At 39.1% G+C, this 18,282-nt stretch overlaps 1 protein-coding gene across 4 annotated transcripts in view; it reads right to left on the minus strand.

Moving 5' to 3' along the window:
- Positions 1-1,582: 1,582 nt before the first annotated feature.
- The window catches only part of Sacs (sacsin molecular chaperone), an 85,256-nt gene continuing 68,556 nt past the window's right edge, over positions 1,583-18,282 (minus strand). For 3 of the 4 annotated variants that reach the window (XM_028870356.2, XM_028870354.2, XM_028870355.2), the window contains one exon: positions 1,583-14,420. In XM_028870356.2, coding sequence (XP_028726189.1) covers positions 2,863-14,420 — 11,558 coding nt within the window. In that variant the 3' untranslated portion in view covers positions 1,583-2,862. The remainder of the gene's footprint in view (positions 14,421-18,282) is intronic. The other variant, XM_028870357.2, reaches the window with a different exon arrangement.

The following is an 18,282-nucleotide window of genomic DNA, read 5'->3' on the forward strand; positions in this document are numbered from 1 at the left end:
GCCTGGTACAGCCAGGACACCCATCCTTGCTGGGTGCCTTGTCTAATCCTGAGAGAAGGCCTTACTTCTACCCCATCTTAACCAAGAACTACTCAGGAGCACCTGCTTCAGGCATTCAGTTTCCATTATCATACAGAAAAAAAGAAAAGAAAGAAAAGGAAAAGAAGCAAATAGGTATTTAAAAGCTTAAACTAGTAAAATACACAATTTTATTCAGGGCAGAAATTCTTTATTCTCAAACTCTAAAAATATCCAGGGGGAAAGACATTTCAAATATGCTTGCTGCTGCTGTCAAGTTAGTGTTGAAAGCTGATCTCAATTCTGCAAGGCTATTTATGAAAACTTCATAGTCAAGTTAGGTTGGATATTCACAGGCTTACTGCAGAGGACATGCAGGTCAAACCCCATGAAGATGTTTCATTAAAAGCATACATGATCTCACAGACCTAGAAAGATGGCTCAGAAGTTAAGAGGCCTGGCTGCTCTTCTAGAAGACCCGGGTTCAATTCCCAGTACCCACATGGTGGCTCATAACCACCTATAACTCCAGTTCCATGGGATCCTATTATTCTGGCCTGCATGGGCACTGCACATACGTACATGCACAAACAGACATGCAAGTAAAACACCCAGACACATAAAATAGTAAAATAAAATAAATTAAAAATAAATCTAAAAAATTAAACAACCAACCAACCTAACATGCTCTCAGATTAGCTCACTGAAGTGAAAATCTGAAACACATCTGAACCCAATACTTCATATAAGGGATTATTAACCTGAGTTGTTTGGTTTGTTTTCAACTAGATCAACTATCACAAAGGCCAGAGTTTTCTGTGTAATTTTAGCATTGAAAGTTCTAAGTGCTGAATCTCAGCATCAAAATAACACACACTTTTTAAGTAAAGCAGAATTGCGTAGGACCACAACTGAATGTTTAGCCCTCAATCACTTACCTTCAGAAGTCTGGTGCCATTTCCCAAAAGTTAGGGCTCAGATGTGAAGCAGCCCCAAACACAGGGCTGTCCTGAAACACAGGAACTGTCAAGAGATGCTAGATATGGTGCCGTTATTTTCAAACCTACCCCAACAGATGTATCAACTAATTCTGTTCCTTACAGAGGTGAAGCAAGCTCTTAACTAAATCAGTGAACACCTAGCAAGGCTACATATATGGTGCACTTTCTATCAGTTAACCACAAGGAAACCTAACATCTCAGCATGAAACACACAGGACAATGCTATCCTGAAACTCACAATGAACACATACAGATGCATACCAAAATTCAAAACGTGGAAAACACTGTTTGATTTCCACAAATTGTATTTCTCAAGAAATCACCCAAGGCTGCAGAGATGCTCAGCAGTCAGGAGCACTGACTGCTCCACCAGAGGGCCCAGGGTCAGTTCCCAGCACCCACATGGTGGTTCAACATCATTTTTTAACTCCTGTCCCAGAGGATCTGATGCCTTCTTCTGGACTCTGAGGGTACTGCATGCACGTGGTATATGGACACATCCAAACACCCATACACAAAACTAAAAATAAAATCTCAAAACAAAAATTATAAAAAAATCAAAGTGATTTTCTATGTACATTTTTATTTATTAAAATTATGGCATTTAATATTAACAGCAGAAAATATTCATGATTCACATCCAGAAGCAATTAACATTCCTTATTACAAATGAAGTAAAAAAAAAAAATCTAACATGTTCTGTATTTAAGCCCTTAATTGCATAAAATATATTTAAGCATCATTTACAGCCAGTGCACTTATATAAGTTATTATTCCCTTTCTTTGACATTATGCAAAAGGATATGTTAAATATGTATGTTAGGACTTTCGAACATCATGAAAATTCAATGTCAGTTCTCAATCATTCATGGGGGATAGAACACACTCGTAATTCCCTTTGTAAACTACTGCATATCATCTCAACAATGTGAGCAATTTTAATGTACTTAAAGTAAAAATTTTAAAATTCCCACTAAGTGCCATATTGAAAGACAGTTTTTTTTTTTTTTCACTGCAGCACCTTTAGACAACAAAAGATTGCATCCTGTTCAGCCACACTATACAAGTTATGACATTTGTGGAAAATATGTACACAAAACATAACATCAATGTTCTTTTGATAAATGGCATGTTGGTAAGCAGTTTTAGAAACAATATCTAGTAGTAGGAATCGGCATTCTGAGATTTCCATAAGTTATCTTCAGGAATCAGGAAGCCTGCAAACACAAGTATAAAAAAATCAAAATAAAGATGTAAAGTGCACCCAGTGCACTCCAAGGACCATCTTCACACTCTTAGTCAAGTAATAGTCAGAATTAAATACTGTACCATTTTAAAATGTACAACTTAAGATTTGAAACTGCAACAAATTCACAATCAGATCCAGCTGATAAGAAAATAATGCATCTAAAGTGTCCACTTGAAAGTGATAAGCTCCAAAGACCTAGTTCCCCTCATATGGTCCAAATTAGCATGTCCAGTGTTTCCTTAACTTCAAAAACATGTTTAAAAACAAAATTACCTTCCTCCTAACCGGAGACATGTATAGACTTTTATCTAACAAACTGCTAAGCTTTGGTTACATAAAGTGCAGCTCAATAATGTGCCACCCAACTGTTCAAACACTCCTGGGAACTCTGCAGTTCACTGCCATCTTCAAAATCCGTTTTCAATTCTGTTAAGGATTCTATTAGGAGTCATACAGCTTCAAAATGTTTCCAGAACATCCTGCTGTGTGCTGCACGATTCCCAGGTACTGGCAATGAAGCTGAATGAAGTACAGAAATTCGTATTTGTGCTATAACACATCAAGACCTGGCTCTGCTTTTTTCTTTAAATACTTTCATACCTTTTGCTGTATAAAATTCTCAAGTTTTATGATGATGCAGGCAGTACATTCCATCACCCTCATGGCAACCTCAGACGTGAACCTGTCGTTGGGGATCTGTGGGAAAGGAAGCAGGTCAGGGTATCTAGTTTTCAAGCTGTCTACACCATAAGCTTCCAGCGTGTGCACATCGTTCGTCAGCCCTTCCAGCTGCTGACTGTACTCCTCGATCTTCTGTGCAAGTGCAGTTGGCTTGACATCTTTGTCGGACTTCCCCCTGACAGCATAGTCGGCCGCAATCAACGCTAACTTGGTGGAAAGGTAGCACTTGAAGCACACCCACTCGTTGGCGTTCTTGTGAAGGTCATTCCTGGCAGCTGAGAAGTTGGCTCTGGCTTGTCTTAGCCATCTCCGGGCTTCCACCGGATTGCCCACAGACTTGAAGGTGGGAGGGACAAAGAACCTCTGAGAGTATGTCTGTCCAGCAGAAGGAGGGCATTTTTCTTTACTTTGCTGTTGCCTTTCAGATTTATGACTTGTGGCTTCTTGATTCCATGAAGTATAAAACCTTTGAAAAGAGTACTTGTCTGACTGAAATCGGGACGCAGAGGTTGAAAATGTTCTTCTTGACGCTCTGTCTGCATTTTGATCTAGAAAAGCCTGTTTTTCTAATCTGTTGATTTCATTCTGCAGATGCTTGAAAACTTCATTAGCAATATCATGATTCTCTGGATTTTTGTCAGGGTGCCACTTCAAATACAACCGTCTAATGATCTTCTTTCGTTCTGATTCTGGAAGCTTCCAAGCTTGCTCCACCACAGATGTCACTTCTTTTAAGATTTCTGGTAAAGCATTTACCTTGAGCTTTTTGGGGGAGTGGTGTTTGGAGGAGGGAGACTTGTGGCTCTCTCTGCCAGAGAAAAGAGGAGGAATGCTTCTCAGACCAGGAGTCAGGAACTCGGTGGGGCTTGTTGGCGTGGTGGGAGCACTGTCTCTGCTCTGCGAGCTTTCTTCCGGCCTTGAGAACTTGTACAGATCAAGAGAGCTGACTATCTTATACTCACTGTAGCCAATATCAATCTGGTAGATCTTCCCTAGGAAACTAGTGTTGTCAGCATCTTCTCTCTCAACTTCTTGCACAATAATTGCATATGTGTATGTTGGCTGGTATGACCCATAGATATCTCCACCTTCCGCATCCACAAGGTACCCAACATATTCCCCAGGATAAAAAACATTCATTGGATCCATAAGCAGCGTATAATGGATCTCAGCAGGTATTGGCGTGCCAGGCATGGGAAGTTCCAGTTTTGATGGCTCAGAAGAGTCGTATTTTACCCCTAAACTGTCAAGTTTCTCGCTGATCCTGTAAATGTCGTTGCATCCCAGCATAGCAATTAAATACGACGTGTCAGAAATCAAGTTGTCAGTTGCTGATTTAAGTGTCATTGCTAAGGCTAGCAGGAAGTTAATGTCTTTACTGTCTGAATGCTGGATGTAGAGCAAGATGACTGCGTTGCCAAACCGCTTCAGAAAAGCGAAAGTTTCACTCCTGCTATGGGGAATAGGATTAAAACCTTTAACCCTTAATGTTGTCTGAAGCTTTTCAAAACAGGACACTTTGAGCCCTTCTCTTAGAGCTTTGCAAAGTCTGATGGCTTTTTCTTCATTGGCCAGAAAAGCATTATCATTTTCATGTTTCATGATTCTAATGAGTCCTGTGATGAACTGCTCTGAAGACAAGAGAAGCTGCAGTCTTCCCTGAAGAGAGCACAATGCTCCAAACTGGCACACTTTGGGAGTCTCTTCATCAAGCTGCTCTTCAAGAATACTGCTCAGCAGACGCGGTCGAAGCTTTTGAGGAAAAAGCATTATCAGCTTTGTGTGGAAACCGTGGTCTTTCCCCAAGTAGCACTGGCTAAGATCAACTAGCATTTGCACGCCAATATTGCCTTGGATTCTACTTTTATAGTGTGGTGCATCATCAAACACCAAGATGCTTGACTTCACCAGCCTACCGTCCTGGCTTGGAAGATAGAGTGCCAGGTCCCGGGCATTCTCCAGATCGCTCCTTACCTTGACTGAATCATTTTGTAGACTCTTGAACAGACCAGAAACCACTCTCTTAACTGTGCGCATTTCATTAGGATCTAACTGCTTTCCTTCAGAGTTTTTGAATATGCGGCTTAATACCTCAACATATTGCTTAGTTGAGATAATATCTTCAGTGCCTAAATGTTTGAACAGCTGATGAAATGTGCCAAGCTCTAAAGGCAGCTTGTACAAATAAGGTTTAAAATCAGCTTCATATTCCAGGTTTATCACTACTTCCTCAGGCTTCAGAAGTTTCCAGCCATCTTCAACCATCACAAAAGCAACACCCCGAAGTTGAAAACGGAACTCCCGTTTTTCTGCACTGAGAAATTCATATATGCTCCTTAGGACCTTTGCTCTAGTTTTTACCATCTCTTCATCCAAAGTTGTTATGTTGCAAATGTTTCTGCAATTATTAATGACCTTATCAAGAGGGGGGTCCAAGTTAACATTAAGCATATTTAAAACTTGTTCAAGCTGTTCCTGTGGACCAAGTTCACTGCCTTCTTGTTCTTTGATGCTCAAGGGTGTGGCTTTCTCTGGAAGAATAGGGCAGGATGTCCACAGCAGCTGGAGCACATCACACTGCTTGAACTTTGGATTCACTTGTGCTCCATTGAACTTTATGAGAGGAAGTGTTCCATTTACCTCCTGGTACTGAGGGTGAAATCGAATGTATTCAGCAGGGGCCCGTTCAGGACACAAGAATGGTATTAAGGATAGTTCCTTCAGAAAATTCCCAGATAACAAATCCATTCGTTCTTGGAATATGTGATGGAGAAGGATGTCAACTGTATTTTGCAGTGTTTCTTTAGACCAGTTTTCTGTATTAGCTCTCACACTGATTTCCTTAGCAAACTGTAGCAGCTGCTGCTGGGAAAGTACGTACTTTAGTCCAACATTTCTCAAGAATTCAACCCAGGATGTCATAAAGGCAACTTGATTTTTAGGTTTTATTACTTGTTCCAATTTTTTAAAGAACTCTTTAGGAATAAATAATTTTTCAGGAAGCATAACTTCAAAAACTCTCACAGTTCTATCATAGAAATGTTTTGCTTGTTTTAGTCGATTGTTGGCATCATGGATAATCAATAAGCTTTCCAGTTTTTCAAAAAGTTGTTCTTTAATCTCTGACAGCTCCTCAATGCTTGACAATCTATTCTTCAGATAGATCAAGTGCTCTAATTTTGCCTCATAAGAGAGATTTTCAATTTTTGGCAGAAGATGTTTCAAATACACCTCCAGATCATCTACTGGCACACAGCCGAGCACCTCATACAGTTCTTTTAAATAGACCTTTTCTTCAAGAAATGCAGCTGATGATGACTGGGTCCATTTTTCCACTTCAGCTGAAGGGATACTTTTGGTAAGCACATAGCATGTTCCAAATTTTGCAATGCTCATATAGCGGCCACTGATGGATTTGTAGCATGGAAGAGACTTTAAAATTTTTATATCATCTTGGGACATCAAGTGACTCAAATTACAGTTAAAATACATTAAAAGTGCTTCAAAGTCATTTTCCACTAGTTTTTCAGTCCTAAATGTTGATGTTTGAACCATATAATGTACAGCCTTCAAGATGCTTGTGGGACTATCTATGTTTGCTGTGTGACTTGACAGCAGAGGAACTAATGTACTGTCTTTAGAGCAGATTTTGTTCAGAGCAAGTTGAATACAGCCGGCTTTCATTAGAGCATGAAAAACCTTATCGCTCTGAGCATTTGGGAAAACAGCAATGTGCATGAGGCTCAGGGGAATCAACACATCTCCCTCAGGAACAACAAGCTGACTGGCTGACACAGTGAACTTGGTTCCTGGAAGCAATGCCCAGTCTTTGAGGATATCAACAATGACATCAAATGCTGGCTTGGGTTCTTCCTGATCTTCTGTGACACTTACGGATTCACTGATAAAATGCCAAGCGTTCTTAAGCCAAGATTCACTGGCAAAATTGTCTTTCCACTTTGCACAGTTTTTGGTCTTATATTCACGAGGTAACACAGAAGAGAGCAAGTCAGCAAAGCTGGAAATGTCAAACACTTTTGCAACTTTGCAGTTCAACAGAACGCTACTGTATTTCAAGTAGAGGGTGTTCATAAACAAGTCTTTACGTGACGGAATTAATTCGTGGTATGTTGTTAGAAACTTGGGTCGTTTACTATCAAAAATCTGCAAAACGCTATCTAGTGTGATGAGCAGAGGCAGCCCCTCAACTTCAAACTCACTTTCTTCAGCATCTTTAAAACAGTAGTCAACTAGAAGTTTTAAACTATGAAAAAGTTTTAGGTTAGTTTGCTGAAGACGACAAGGCAGCTTCCCAATATGGCAATTAGTATCAGGAGAAGAGAAAGTCATTAAAAAGGACCTAACATCAGCAGGAGTCACATAGCTAACAGGAATATCTGCATCTATGAGACAGTGGTAAAGATTGGCAGTTTCGTCACAGTTATAAACCAAGTTGAACCCGATTTCTAAAAGCAGGTGCTTTAGCCTGTAGACATTCTCTGCAACTGTTTTTCGAGTTGTGATGTTATAATCTGCATTTTTAAGGTGCTGTAATTCATCCTGTAGTAAGTTATCAAAAAATGGTCTAGTTTTATTCAAAGTAGACATATTGATCCAAGTAATTATAACTGCAGAGTGCAAATCGGAGCCATCAATATTTGGAGCACGAACAACAGGTAAAAGACGTTTCATGTCTTCATGAATGCAACTGTAAAGTGCTTTTACTAAGCAATATAAATCTGGCTGCAGATCAAGCCTGTTAACTGGAAAGAAGGACAGGAACTTCTTTAATGTGTCCTTTACAACATGAATGGGTGTGTTCTGTAAAACTGATAATGTTGGGTCAGAACCAGGGAAATACCGTTTTTTTAGCTGGATTAGTAATTCAACATATGCAGGCGCTATTAATGCTGTCATTAAACTATTATTCCAGTCACTTCGAACACCAACCCCATTATCATCACGCCACAAGTTTCTTCTGGCTGAATCTAGAGCAAAGTGGCCGTTCACATGAAATGGCAGCCCTGTCTCCAAAGAGAGAGGCAGAAAGCAGAAGGCCCGGTGGGGCTTTTTATAGTTGTGAGTAATGCAGGCAGCTACTCCACCACGTGGGAAGAGAGTGATATCTTGGTTCTTGTGAGCTGATATAACACTCTTGGATACTTTGTCCATACTTGAAAAGCCTGATCTATTGCAGATCAGCCATGTGGTCAGATTTCCTTCAGAATCCTCAGTATCCATAGTGTAGGTTATCTGTTGAACTGGTATGTCCTTGAGCTGCCTCTTTTTAGTAACACTATCAATTACAGATGCGTGGAATTGCTTCCTTTTCAATCGGTCTCCATCAGTGATCTTGCCTTTTACTGAATAGAGCACATTCAAACCTCCTGTGGCCTTATCTATTTCACAAATAGATATTTTTTCCATGTGATTGAGAAACATCAGAAGTTCTGCCCCATCAGAGCGCAATTTGTCCAAAAGATTCTGGACCATTCTGTCTGATGATGGAACTGAGGAAATTTCTGAAACTTGTGCCATTTCTGCATTACGCAGAGGAAATCGAAACATTGTACAATTGTCCAGTTTAAAGTGGTTTCCCAAGTAAAGATCCAGAACATCTGAGAACTGGGTTCTAAAGTCTGCATCCAAATCTCTAAACATACGTCCAGGACTAACCGAAGTGGCTCCTGGTGCATATCTGGCATGGGGATCAAAAATACACAGGATATCATTGCCAGAAATAAAAGAAGGGCAGTCTGTAATGTGATACACGGAATTGAACCCGATTCCATATTGTCCCGTTTTGCAAGGATTTCCTTCTTTGGTGCCTTTCCCAAGATTCTGAATTCCTCTAACATCATCTTCTGTGAATGGCTGGTTGTTGTACACACACAGTGCTGGCCCTTGCAGTGGGGCCCACTTATCATCAAATATTCGGTCAACAGGATGCTGTCTAGGATCAAACACAAAGCAGATTTCTGTGGCCTTTGCATCATCAGCATTTTGAAGAAGCTCTTTCAGCATTTCCTTTTCTGAAGGATAGGCATTGAGTATGCTCTTAATTCTGCTGGTCAGTTTTTCTTTCTGTCCAAATTCTGTGCCCAGAGCTGTGAAACAGACATTGGATGCATATCTTTCTAAGGCTTTATGTCTCTTTGGTATTGCTCCTAGTTTTACAGCTACTTCCCGGGGTATGTCAGCATGGCAATACTTAACAGTAGAATCCTTTACTTTTATCCAGGGACAGTCATTGTAGCATAATGACTTAGCAGGGAGAAGCAGGAGATTAGTGTCTGGCAGTAATATTTTGCCATAATTTTTCTCACAGAATTCTTGTCTCTTTTCTCTAATGAGACTCCAGATTCCTTCACTGACTATTCGTCGGCAAAGCTGAAAATTCTCTTCTGTTATTTGTTTTTTCCCTCTTTCTTGATCAATAGTCTCTAAAACTAGGGCAAAATCTTCAACTGTAAATGACTGCCGCACACCCACACTTTCAAAAAGTTCACGGAAATTATTTTTATACTTGTTAGGTAACTGATAAAGGTATGGTGCTGCTTCAAAATTCAAATGAAAAGAAACTTTTTCTGACTCAACATATACATTCTCAACCAGAATGAAACGAAATGGTTTTAGCTTTTCAATAATTGCTGCCTTGGCCATTTCATTCTGCATCATTGCTTCATGGAGATATTTGTAGCAAGCATTGGTGATATTTTCCTGATACAATGTAATGCCATCATCAACTGATTTTGCAACTTGCTTCAACTGGTTTATTACCAGATCAACTGTTGGCTTCTTTAGCAAGCCCAAAAACTCCTTCACGGCCAATGACACTGAACCACAGCCTCTAAAGGAATGGGAATTTTCATTGAGAATTGGTTGCAAAAGACAGACTATATCTTGATGTTCAGCTGTATAAAGGTCAGTTGCTGCAAACATGGTTTCAGGCTTAAAACTGTTCCCTTTCCATTCTAAAGAAAAACCTGCTGGCTTTGTTAGAAATGGGAGGAAGGGAATTGTTTGGTATTTTGCAGCAAAATCCTTTGCTCTAGGATCCCTTATTTTCAGCTTCTCATCAATAAGGCTTAGGAGAATACTGCTCCTTAGACAGGCAGCAGCATGGTCACTTTTATTAATCTCAGCTACTGACTCTGCACGCTCTAGCATGTCATCCCATAAAATATCATCTTTTGCCATGCCTAACTGAACTAGCTTAATCAAAATAATAGGATTGAGGTAATCCTGTGTAGAGCCATAAGGGAACCTCCCATCTTTAGTATCAAATAACTTTGCAACTCGTCCTTCGGGGTGGATCAATCTTGATGGCAAAACCAAAGGATGGCCCTCCAAGGAGCAAGGAACACATGGGGTAACACGAAGAATTCCTGAGAATTCATCAAGTTTTTCATTTAGGACAAAATTCATTAAAGGATCTCTCAGTTCTGCTTCAATTTCCTGAATATTAGGAAAAAAGACTTCTGAAAAAAACTGTTTCTCTGAAAATGTATTTTCAAGCAGTATCTGTTTGCAGCCAGCCTCTTCAAATCCTGCTTTTACTGAAGAAGGAAGCTCAACAGCACAGAGGTTTTTGGAGCCTGTTTTCTTGAGGTACTTCAGAAATATCTTGAAGGCTGCTGAACCAACATCTTTCCTTTGAAGTATAGAGTCATCTAGAAATCTTACATTCTTCATGGAAACCCAAGTAGAACCATCAGAGAAGACTCTGGTCAACTCCTTCCCCTTCCCATGAGCTATATCTTCATAAAATCCTTGACAAATCACAGAGAAGTCATCATGAACAAGATCAGGATCAGGCCACACAGCATAGTAGGTATAATCAGTCAGCTCACCACCAGTGGCGAGGTCCCGTAAGACACTGAGGGCTTGTAAGTAAGCTTTCACAATGACATGCCTCATGAATGTGGTATTCCATCGCCCTTTTGTATCTGTCTTCCAGATTTCTTTCCTATTTGAAGTAACAGCAAAGCACCCATTGATGTGAATTGGCAGCCCTGTTTTTATTCGTAGAGGTAAATAGCAAAACACCTCTCCTATGTGTGGTTTCACAGTCCACTTCTGCTCTTGGATTTCATGTAAAAGAACGCCTACTGCTCCACAAGGAACCAGCCCTAGTCTTTTTCCACTTTCATTCAAGGAAAACTTAAGAGCCTCTCCTGTATCCATGCAGGTGCATATAAGCCACGTGGTGCAATCTACCGTCTTTTGTGGCAACTCATCTGATGGCTTTTTTGACTGGCCAGACTTAGCCATTTCAAAGAGAGTAGCTGGGTCATCATCTGGACCTCTAAACAGTGGTGACTGTAAGTCAGCAATCCTCCTAAACACATGGTGAAATTCTTCTACTGTGATCTGAAGAATGCAAGATGACTTTGGTACATCGGTGGGAAGCTTCTTGTTGCTGCTGCTACAAGTCTTCATGAGTTTAGCAGCTTCTTTTAAAACACTCAACACTGGTGCACTCAACGCTTTGGAGGGGCAGGCTTTTTTCTTAATGATGACTGTATCTTGTGCTAAGCTAGGGTTGGTTTCTTCTATCTTCAAGTATTTCAAATACATTGAGTTTACACTCTGAGTGAAAATGATAAGTCTGTGCCCACAAAGGCTAAATTCATCCACCAGGGAGTAAATGTCTGCAGTGTTATAACAGGTACTGCTAACTTCACTCACTTTTGCTTCCTGTTGTGTTCTAAAGGACAGCCGGAAAAGAGTTCCATTGTAGCTGTAAGGGGCTTCTACAGCCAAAGGTAACTGACAGCCAAATACATCTATAAATGGTTTGAACTGATTTGGAAATTTCCTAAGTCTTTTCTGCTGTTTACTCCAATTAATTTTGATTCCAGGATTAGATCTATCTTTTATGTGTTTACTGATATGATTTATGTTCGGATCAAACATAATCATAAATTCTCGACTCATAATGATGGGAATGTCAGTAATGTGGTACACCGAATTAAATCCAAGACCAAATTTCCCAACTTTGTCAACTTCTCCCCTTTTTAAAGATTCTCCTAACCTGGTTATGTTTATAAAATCTGAATCTGAGAATTCAGAATTGTTGAATGACCACAAAGCAGGTCCATGGCAAGCTGCCATCCCTGGGTCTAGGAGATTCTCTCTGATGTCCATATTTCTTCTCATGTCAATCATGAAACTGCATTCTGTGGCATTTGCATCATCAGCATTTTGGAGTAGCTCTTTAAAAATATCTGACACAGAAGGGTATTCTTCCAAAATATTTTTAATCCTTACAGTAAGAGGCTCTCTTTGTCCTGACTGCTCAAACCCCATGTTTTCAGGGTTGATCAGTCTTGTACTAAGGCAGGGAACTTGTAGCCACTCCGCAGTTTTCATGGGTATGTCCTCATGTACCAAAATGATTGGTTCCACTGAGTCTTCAAGTAAGTCATTGAGGTCATCAACTTTGATGTCACAATAACAGCACTCATGAATTGGCTTCATGACAAGTCTGGAAGGATTTTTGCTATGATAAATTGGAACTGGTGTATTAGGGCTTGCTGGAATCTGGTTGCTATACAGCCATCGCATAATATTCAACATAAGATGAAGATTTTGTTTACTTTCTTGTTCACTCAACTCCTGGTCACTTGCGAGATAAACCTTCTGAATGACCATGGAAATATGATCTGATGTCAACTCTTCTATTGAGCCACAGGCCTTAAACAGCTGGTGGAATTTTGCCATGGTTTTAGGCACATTATATAAATAAGGCTGAAGATCCAGGTCGTGAATTGGTTTTATCACAGCCTGGGCAAGAGGACAAAAGTTTTTGCCAGTCCAAACCCATGGAAATTTCAAGGCTTTAAAAGAATCCTTCCCTTCATTCAAATGATCGTGCATGAACCCATAAATTTCAAGCAAAATATGTTGGAACTGATAGTAATCTTCATCGCTGAAGGTTTTTGAAGTATACCAGTCAACAACAATTTTAAAATGTTTTAAGACAGCACTGATGCTAGGCTTTGTGAAGATGCCTAGAGCCTTCTCCAAGTTTACATGGACACTTTCCACAAGAGGAAGTGAGGAGCCCACTAGAACTGCATGTGCTGCATCACACATATCTGGGGGTGCACAAAGATTACAGAGATCCCCTTTCCAGACTAAGGAACCTGGATAATTTGGAGGCCTTTCCTTGCAGGCTGGGACCCATTTTATTTTCTTCAGTGCCGTCTTCCCTTCAGAAGACTGTAAGAGTGTATGGTTCTTATTCAAGACTAGTAAGAGGGTTTTGGCTTTCTTCAGGAGAACATCTTGATTCTGACAGGAACTGACTTGCAAAGTTTCAATTTTTTTTGCCACTTGCACAACATCTTTCTCTTTCAGGCTGGCTTCGTTTTTTAAACCAATCTGTCTCAAAGAGTGAAGGATATCTGGTGAGGTAAAAATTGCAGGTGGGAAACAGGCTTCCTCTTCATTATAAAAGAGATCCCTTAGTACCTCTATATCAGGATCAAAGAGTTCACTGGCTGTGACCACACGCTCCTGTGACATAGGAATGAATTTTAATGGCATCAGCCAATCAAGCACATTTGGATTCTCATTTTTAAGAGAGGACATATTCTCAAGGATCCATAGCATAAGATGTGTTACCTCTTCCTGTGCATAAAACGCATTTTCAATATCTTTTAAAACAAACTTTAAACAGCTTGTAGTCTTTAATTTTTCAATTTTCAACATGTTTGCCAAACGAATGGTAGCTTCATCACTACTATCTATCACTGAAAGAGATAGTCTCAGATCTGCTGGAAGTTTGGCAGTATGATCCAAAACTTTACATCCTTTTAATTTTGTGTAAGAGGAAACCCCTTGATCAGATGAGTGATTAATTCTTTTGAATATTGTCAATTCTTGAATTATTCTTTTCTCTTTTTCACTGGTATCAGTTAAGCTGGCCAGAAACTTCCTTAGAGCATCTTTGTGGGTTGGAAGTAATGATGCTATTTGGTTACATAACTTCTGCAGTGGTATCTTCTCCATTATCTGCAGAACAGCACTTGGTAGTGGTGAATGGATGTATTTTTTAACAAGTGGATGCTGAATAGAGGTATCTAACCTTTTCAGGACAATCCCCCCAAGTTTTTGTACAATATCTGCTAAGAATTCTGGAAGCTGAGCTTCAGTTTCATCATTTAAAATGACTACTGATGGGATCCTGAGTCTAATGAGTTCTACACACGTCTGATCTTCATCCAGTATAGTTCTGGGAATAAGTGGCAACTCATCAAATAAAGTCAAATCCTCGGAAAAGTGTATATAGAGATTCTTCCAAACCATTTTAAGCCATGAAATGGATGGGTGATGTTTGTCTTCACTGAATGGATACCACTGAACCACCAACTCTCTGCCAGGCCAGAATATATTCATTACTTCTTTAATAAGACGTGCAAATCGTTCTGGATTTAGAAGCTGCAGCTGAGTACATGGTCTTCCTGTAAATCACACACAGAAATGTTATGCACAATTCTACTTTAAATTCTTCTGGTCTCACAGTTAAGATAGCACTAGAAAGCTGTTTTAAGAAAATGCAAAAATTCAATATAACTAAAGTAATTTTAAAATAATAATAGTCTATACAGAAAACAATACTTATAATAACCTCTAAAAGAAGTCATTTTATCCACAAAGTACTTATTTTAAGTAAATATAAAAATACATAAAATGTGTATTCAAAAGAATCTAGTATTCTAGAGATGGAATCAACATGAAAACAATGTTCAGCTGTCCACAAGTAAAAATACGAAACAAAATGCTGATAAAATTTACATATTTTTCATTTAATGGGTAAACATTGATAAGCAGACCCAATGCAAATATCTTTGGGGGTTGTGTACTTTTGGCACCTCACCTGCATGACTGTGTAGGAAGAAGAGAAAGGCTCAAAGTCAGAGCAGAGGCTGCAGTCTCCACTCAGAAGCTAACACTTTCTGAAACACAGATAGCAATGCCCTCATGGACTTTCCTGTGAGTCTCTAATCACATATGCAATTGGGTACCAGCTAATGTCTTAGAGCTCATCTGGAAAGCAATGAGAGGAGCTCTACCCACAGACTGTCCTATACACAGCACAGCGACCTTTGGCCAAGCTTGCTATTTATTAAAGTGTGCTCTCTAGAACCAGGCATTTTGTAGAAATACTTCAAGGCAAACAAACTGAACATGTGGGGTGTTGCTGTAAGGGCAGATATTTCTTCCCACCAAAACGGCTCTATTTCTGAATGCTTGTAAACTAGAAGAGTAATAGAATTTCCCCCTTTTTTTGGGGGGGGGGCAGTTGCTTATCTTAATAGATTGCCTAGAAATGAACATCCCTTTAAAGTGTATTTTATATGTCAGAGTATTTTTGATATTTAACATCAGTAACAACAAAAATAGACAAGTATACCTGTAGGTATGTATTTGCCCATACAGGGAAGTAAAAGCATCTCAAAATCAATTATGTGAAAACTAACATTTATCTTTCCCCTATGTGCAAATGACTTCTAGATCCTTATAAGCAATTGTGGGAAACACTGTAACAAGAGGTATATCTCAGGCCCTTGGGGCTTTTGTATATAACTTTTTTTTTTTTTTTTTTTTGAGAATGTCATATGTGAGGTGCTTCAGAGGCCTTCTAATGGAGGGCATGGAGACTCGTGTGTGAATATTAAAAGCTGACTGTCTTCAGTACAAAGCAGCTGGAACTCAGGACTTCAGACTGAAGACACTGTATTCATGTCATTCTCACCCTCCCCTCCCCCCACTCTAATACTTTTTAATCAAGGAAGGGCATCTTTGTTTCAAAGGTTTTACTCTCCACTCCAAAATTACCTCCATGCTATTTTCAAACCACTGACCTAGAACTCCCAGCAAAGACACGCTTTTGAAATTTTAGGAGAGTGATAATACCCACATTCAGAACATTTTCAGTTTCTATGTCATGTGACAGAATAATTAAAGTAATATTTTAAAAATTAAAATGTCAGCAATACAATCAATGTAGTTTCTTTGAGCTATGGAGTGAATTAAATTTAATTTTATAATAATGTTTCTTAAAGTGCTTACAGACTAGAATTAGCTATAACTGAATATCCAAGTCATAAGTAAAGCAAAGACATAATGTTAAAGATATAAAAATGTTGAAAATTCAAATTCAGAATACCCAGAAAGCAAGATTTTAAATATGTACCATGTATGTTCTATGCAAATTGCCATATCACATGCATTCTATAGACAATCCTGCCTAATACCCTGGCATAAAATTTGGCAATTTACAAGACATACTTACCTTTAGGAAAAATACTTGATATGAATGTGTAAATAAAATGTCAAGACACACACACCTCACAGATAGCATGCAACTAATGCGTCAGTCATGCTCAACTGGAAAAACAATAGAAGTAAAGGAGAGAGAAAATGCAGACAGGCACAACTCTAAGTGCATTAGTTAATTCAAGCAGAAGTCCCAAGTTCCAGCTACTCTGTAATAAGACAGTTAGCTTTTAAGCCTGAAGAACAAATGTTCACACAGTAATCTCCATGCCCTCCACTAGAAGGCCTCTAAAACACTGCTACTAGGATGAGCAAAACAATTTGTGGGCATTTTAATCAATGACTTCCGGGCTTTGTGGCTTTCATAATTATCAGCAATGTCAAACACATCTAACTATGCTTCTGAAAAACTCTTCCTAGGGACAGCAAACTATTACTAGGTACAGTCAACTTTAACTTAGGAAGTTTGTTTTGCCATAGATGAGTCCATCTCTTAGATACCAGAAACAATATTGTTACAACCGGTCTCTACTCAGAGACTATACTATTTTTGTTTCCATTTATTTACATGTCTGTTCCTTGCTGATCTGAATAAATGCAACATGGTCAGAAAGCAGAAGTATCAATCAACATAAAACGTCTCTTAACAATGATGATTTAGTTCCAAATGCTTTATGTAAACTCCTCCAAAGGTGCACTCTACTGGACAATACTAAGTCAAGGCACTGGGTACATGGCAGTTCTTTTTACTTTTCGGGTACACAGTGGCAATGGCAGCTTTGATAGCTGGTGAGTTCTAATAATGCACCACTGTATGGAAGATTCAAGTCCTTGTAAACAGACAAACAGCAGATGTCCAATTAAATGATACACTCTTTATCAGTCACATCTTTAAGAGAGAAAATAAGAATGAAGAAAAAGAAAAGACCAATATTGGGAGTTGGGGGAAATAAAGGAAAAGGCAGCCTAGTACCTGCCAGTCAGGACTCCACCAGCACCCAAGTCTAGATGTGGTGCTATAGGGCTCTGGGCCTTTCAGAAGCATCTTATCCTAGCTCTAATGGTGCACTGATTCCCAGAACTTACAATCTTCTTGCCTTTGCCTCAGGAGCAGCTGGTATTACAGGCCTCTATTATCAGGCCTGGCTTGCACTTGAAAAGGAGATGCAGCAACAGAGATTCAGTAACCAAAATGGGACAGTCCCCAGGGCAGGCATAATAGGGTAGCTACACAGATGGAGACTTCGCTGCCTTTTCCACTATACTTTCCCAATACAAAGACTATCGACAGGGCATCAGATACCTTTAATATAAAGTGAAGCCAAATTTAATATTTATAAAAATTGTTACTCATAACAATTTAGTTTCTAAACTAATTATATATGTGTATATGTATATATATATGATTATATGTATGCGTATATATATCCTGCTTCAAAGGATATGTATAAAAACAATTTCTATAAATCAAATCTTACATCCTTTAAATTTCCAAGTAAAACATAAACTTGGGAAAATAATACAAAAATAATAACATGGATATTTATTAAAGCAAAACAAAAAGAGTGGGCAATCTATAAAATGACATACCCAGCATTGTAAGATCATCTGACTGTCCCTAATCAAAGCAGACCAGCCACTTTCGTGCTCCTTGTAGCTAGACAGGGGCTTCCTATTCCCACCAGTCTGCACACTGAGCTACAATTCAAACAGTTCCCAGAATGTACCCCCTCCTTCATTTCTCCTCTGAGCATTTGTGTGTATAACAGAAGTGCATTCATGCCACACTCTCCCATTTAAGCAGTGAAAATACAAATTTCACATGTGTCTTTCATTTGAGACTAAATATTTATGAAATGAAGGTTTTCAAGTCATTTAAACATGTTTTTTTTTATCAATGTTTGCAATAACAAAGGCCTATATTAGTAGTTTCCTCTCTCCTTTAAGTTATTTCCAGCAGAAAAAAGAATGGTTGACATAATTTCTAGCTATTTAGGTTAAAAACAAAACAAAACAACAACACAGGATTCAACAAACCAACAA

Source organism: Peromyscus leucopus, chromosome 9, assembly GCF_004664715.2.
Source record: "Peromyscus leucopus breed LL Stock chromosome 9, UCI_PerLeu_2.1, whole genome shotgun sequence".
Lineage (NCBI taxonomy): Eukaryota > Metazoa > Chordata > Mammalia > Rodentia > Cricetidae > Peromyscus > Peromyscus leucopus.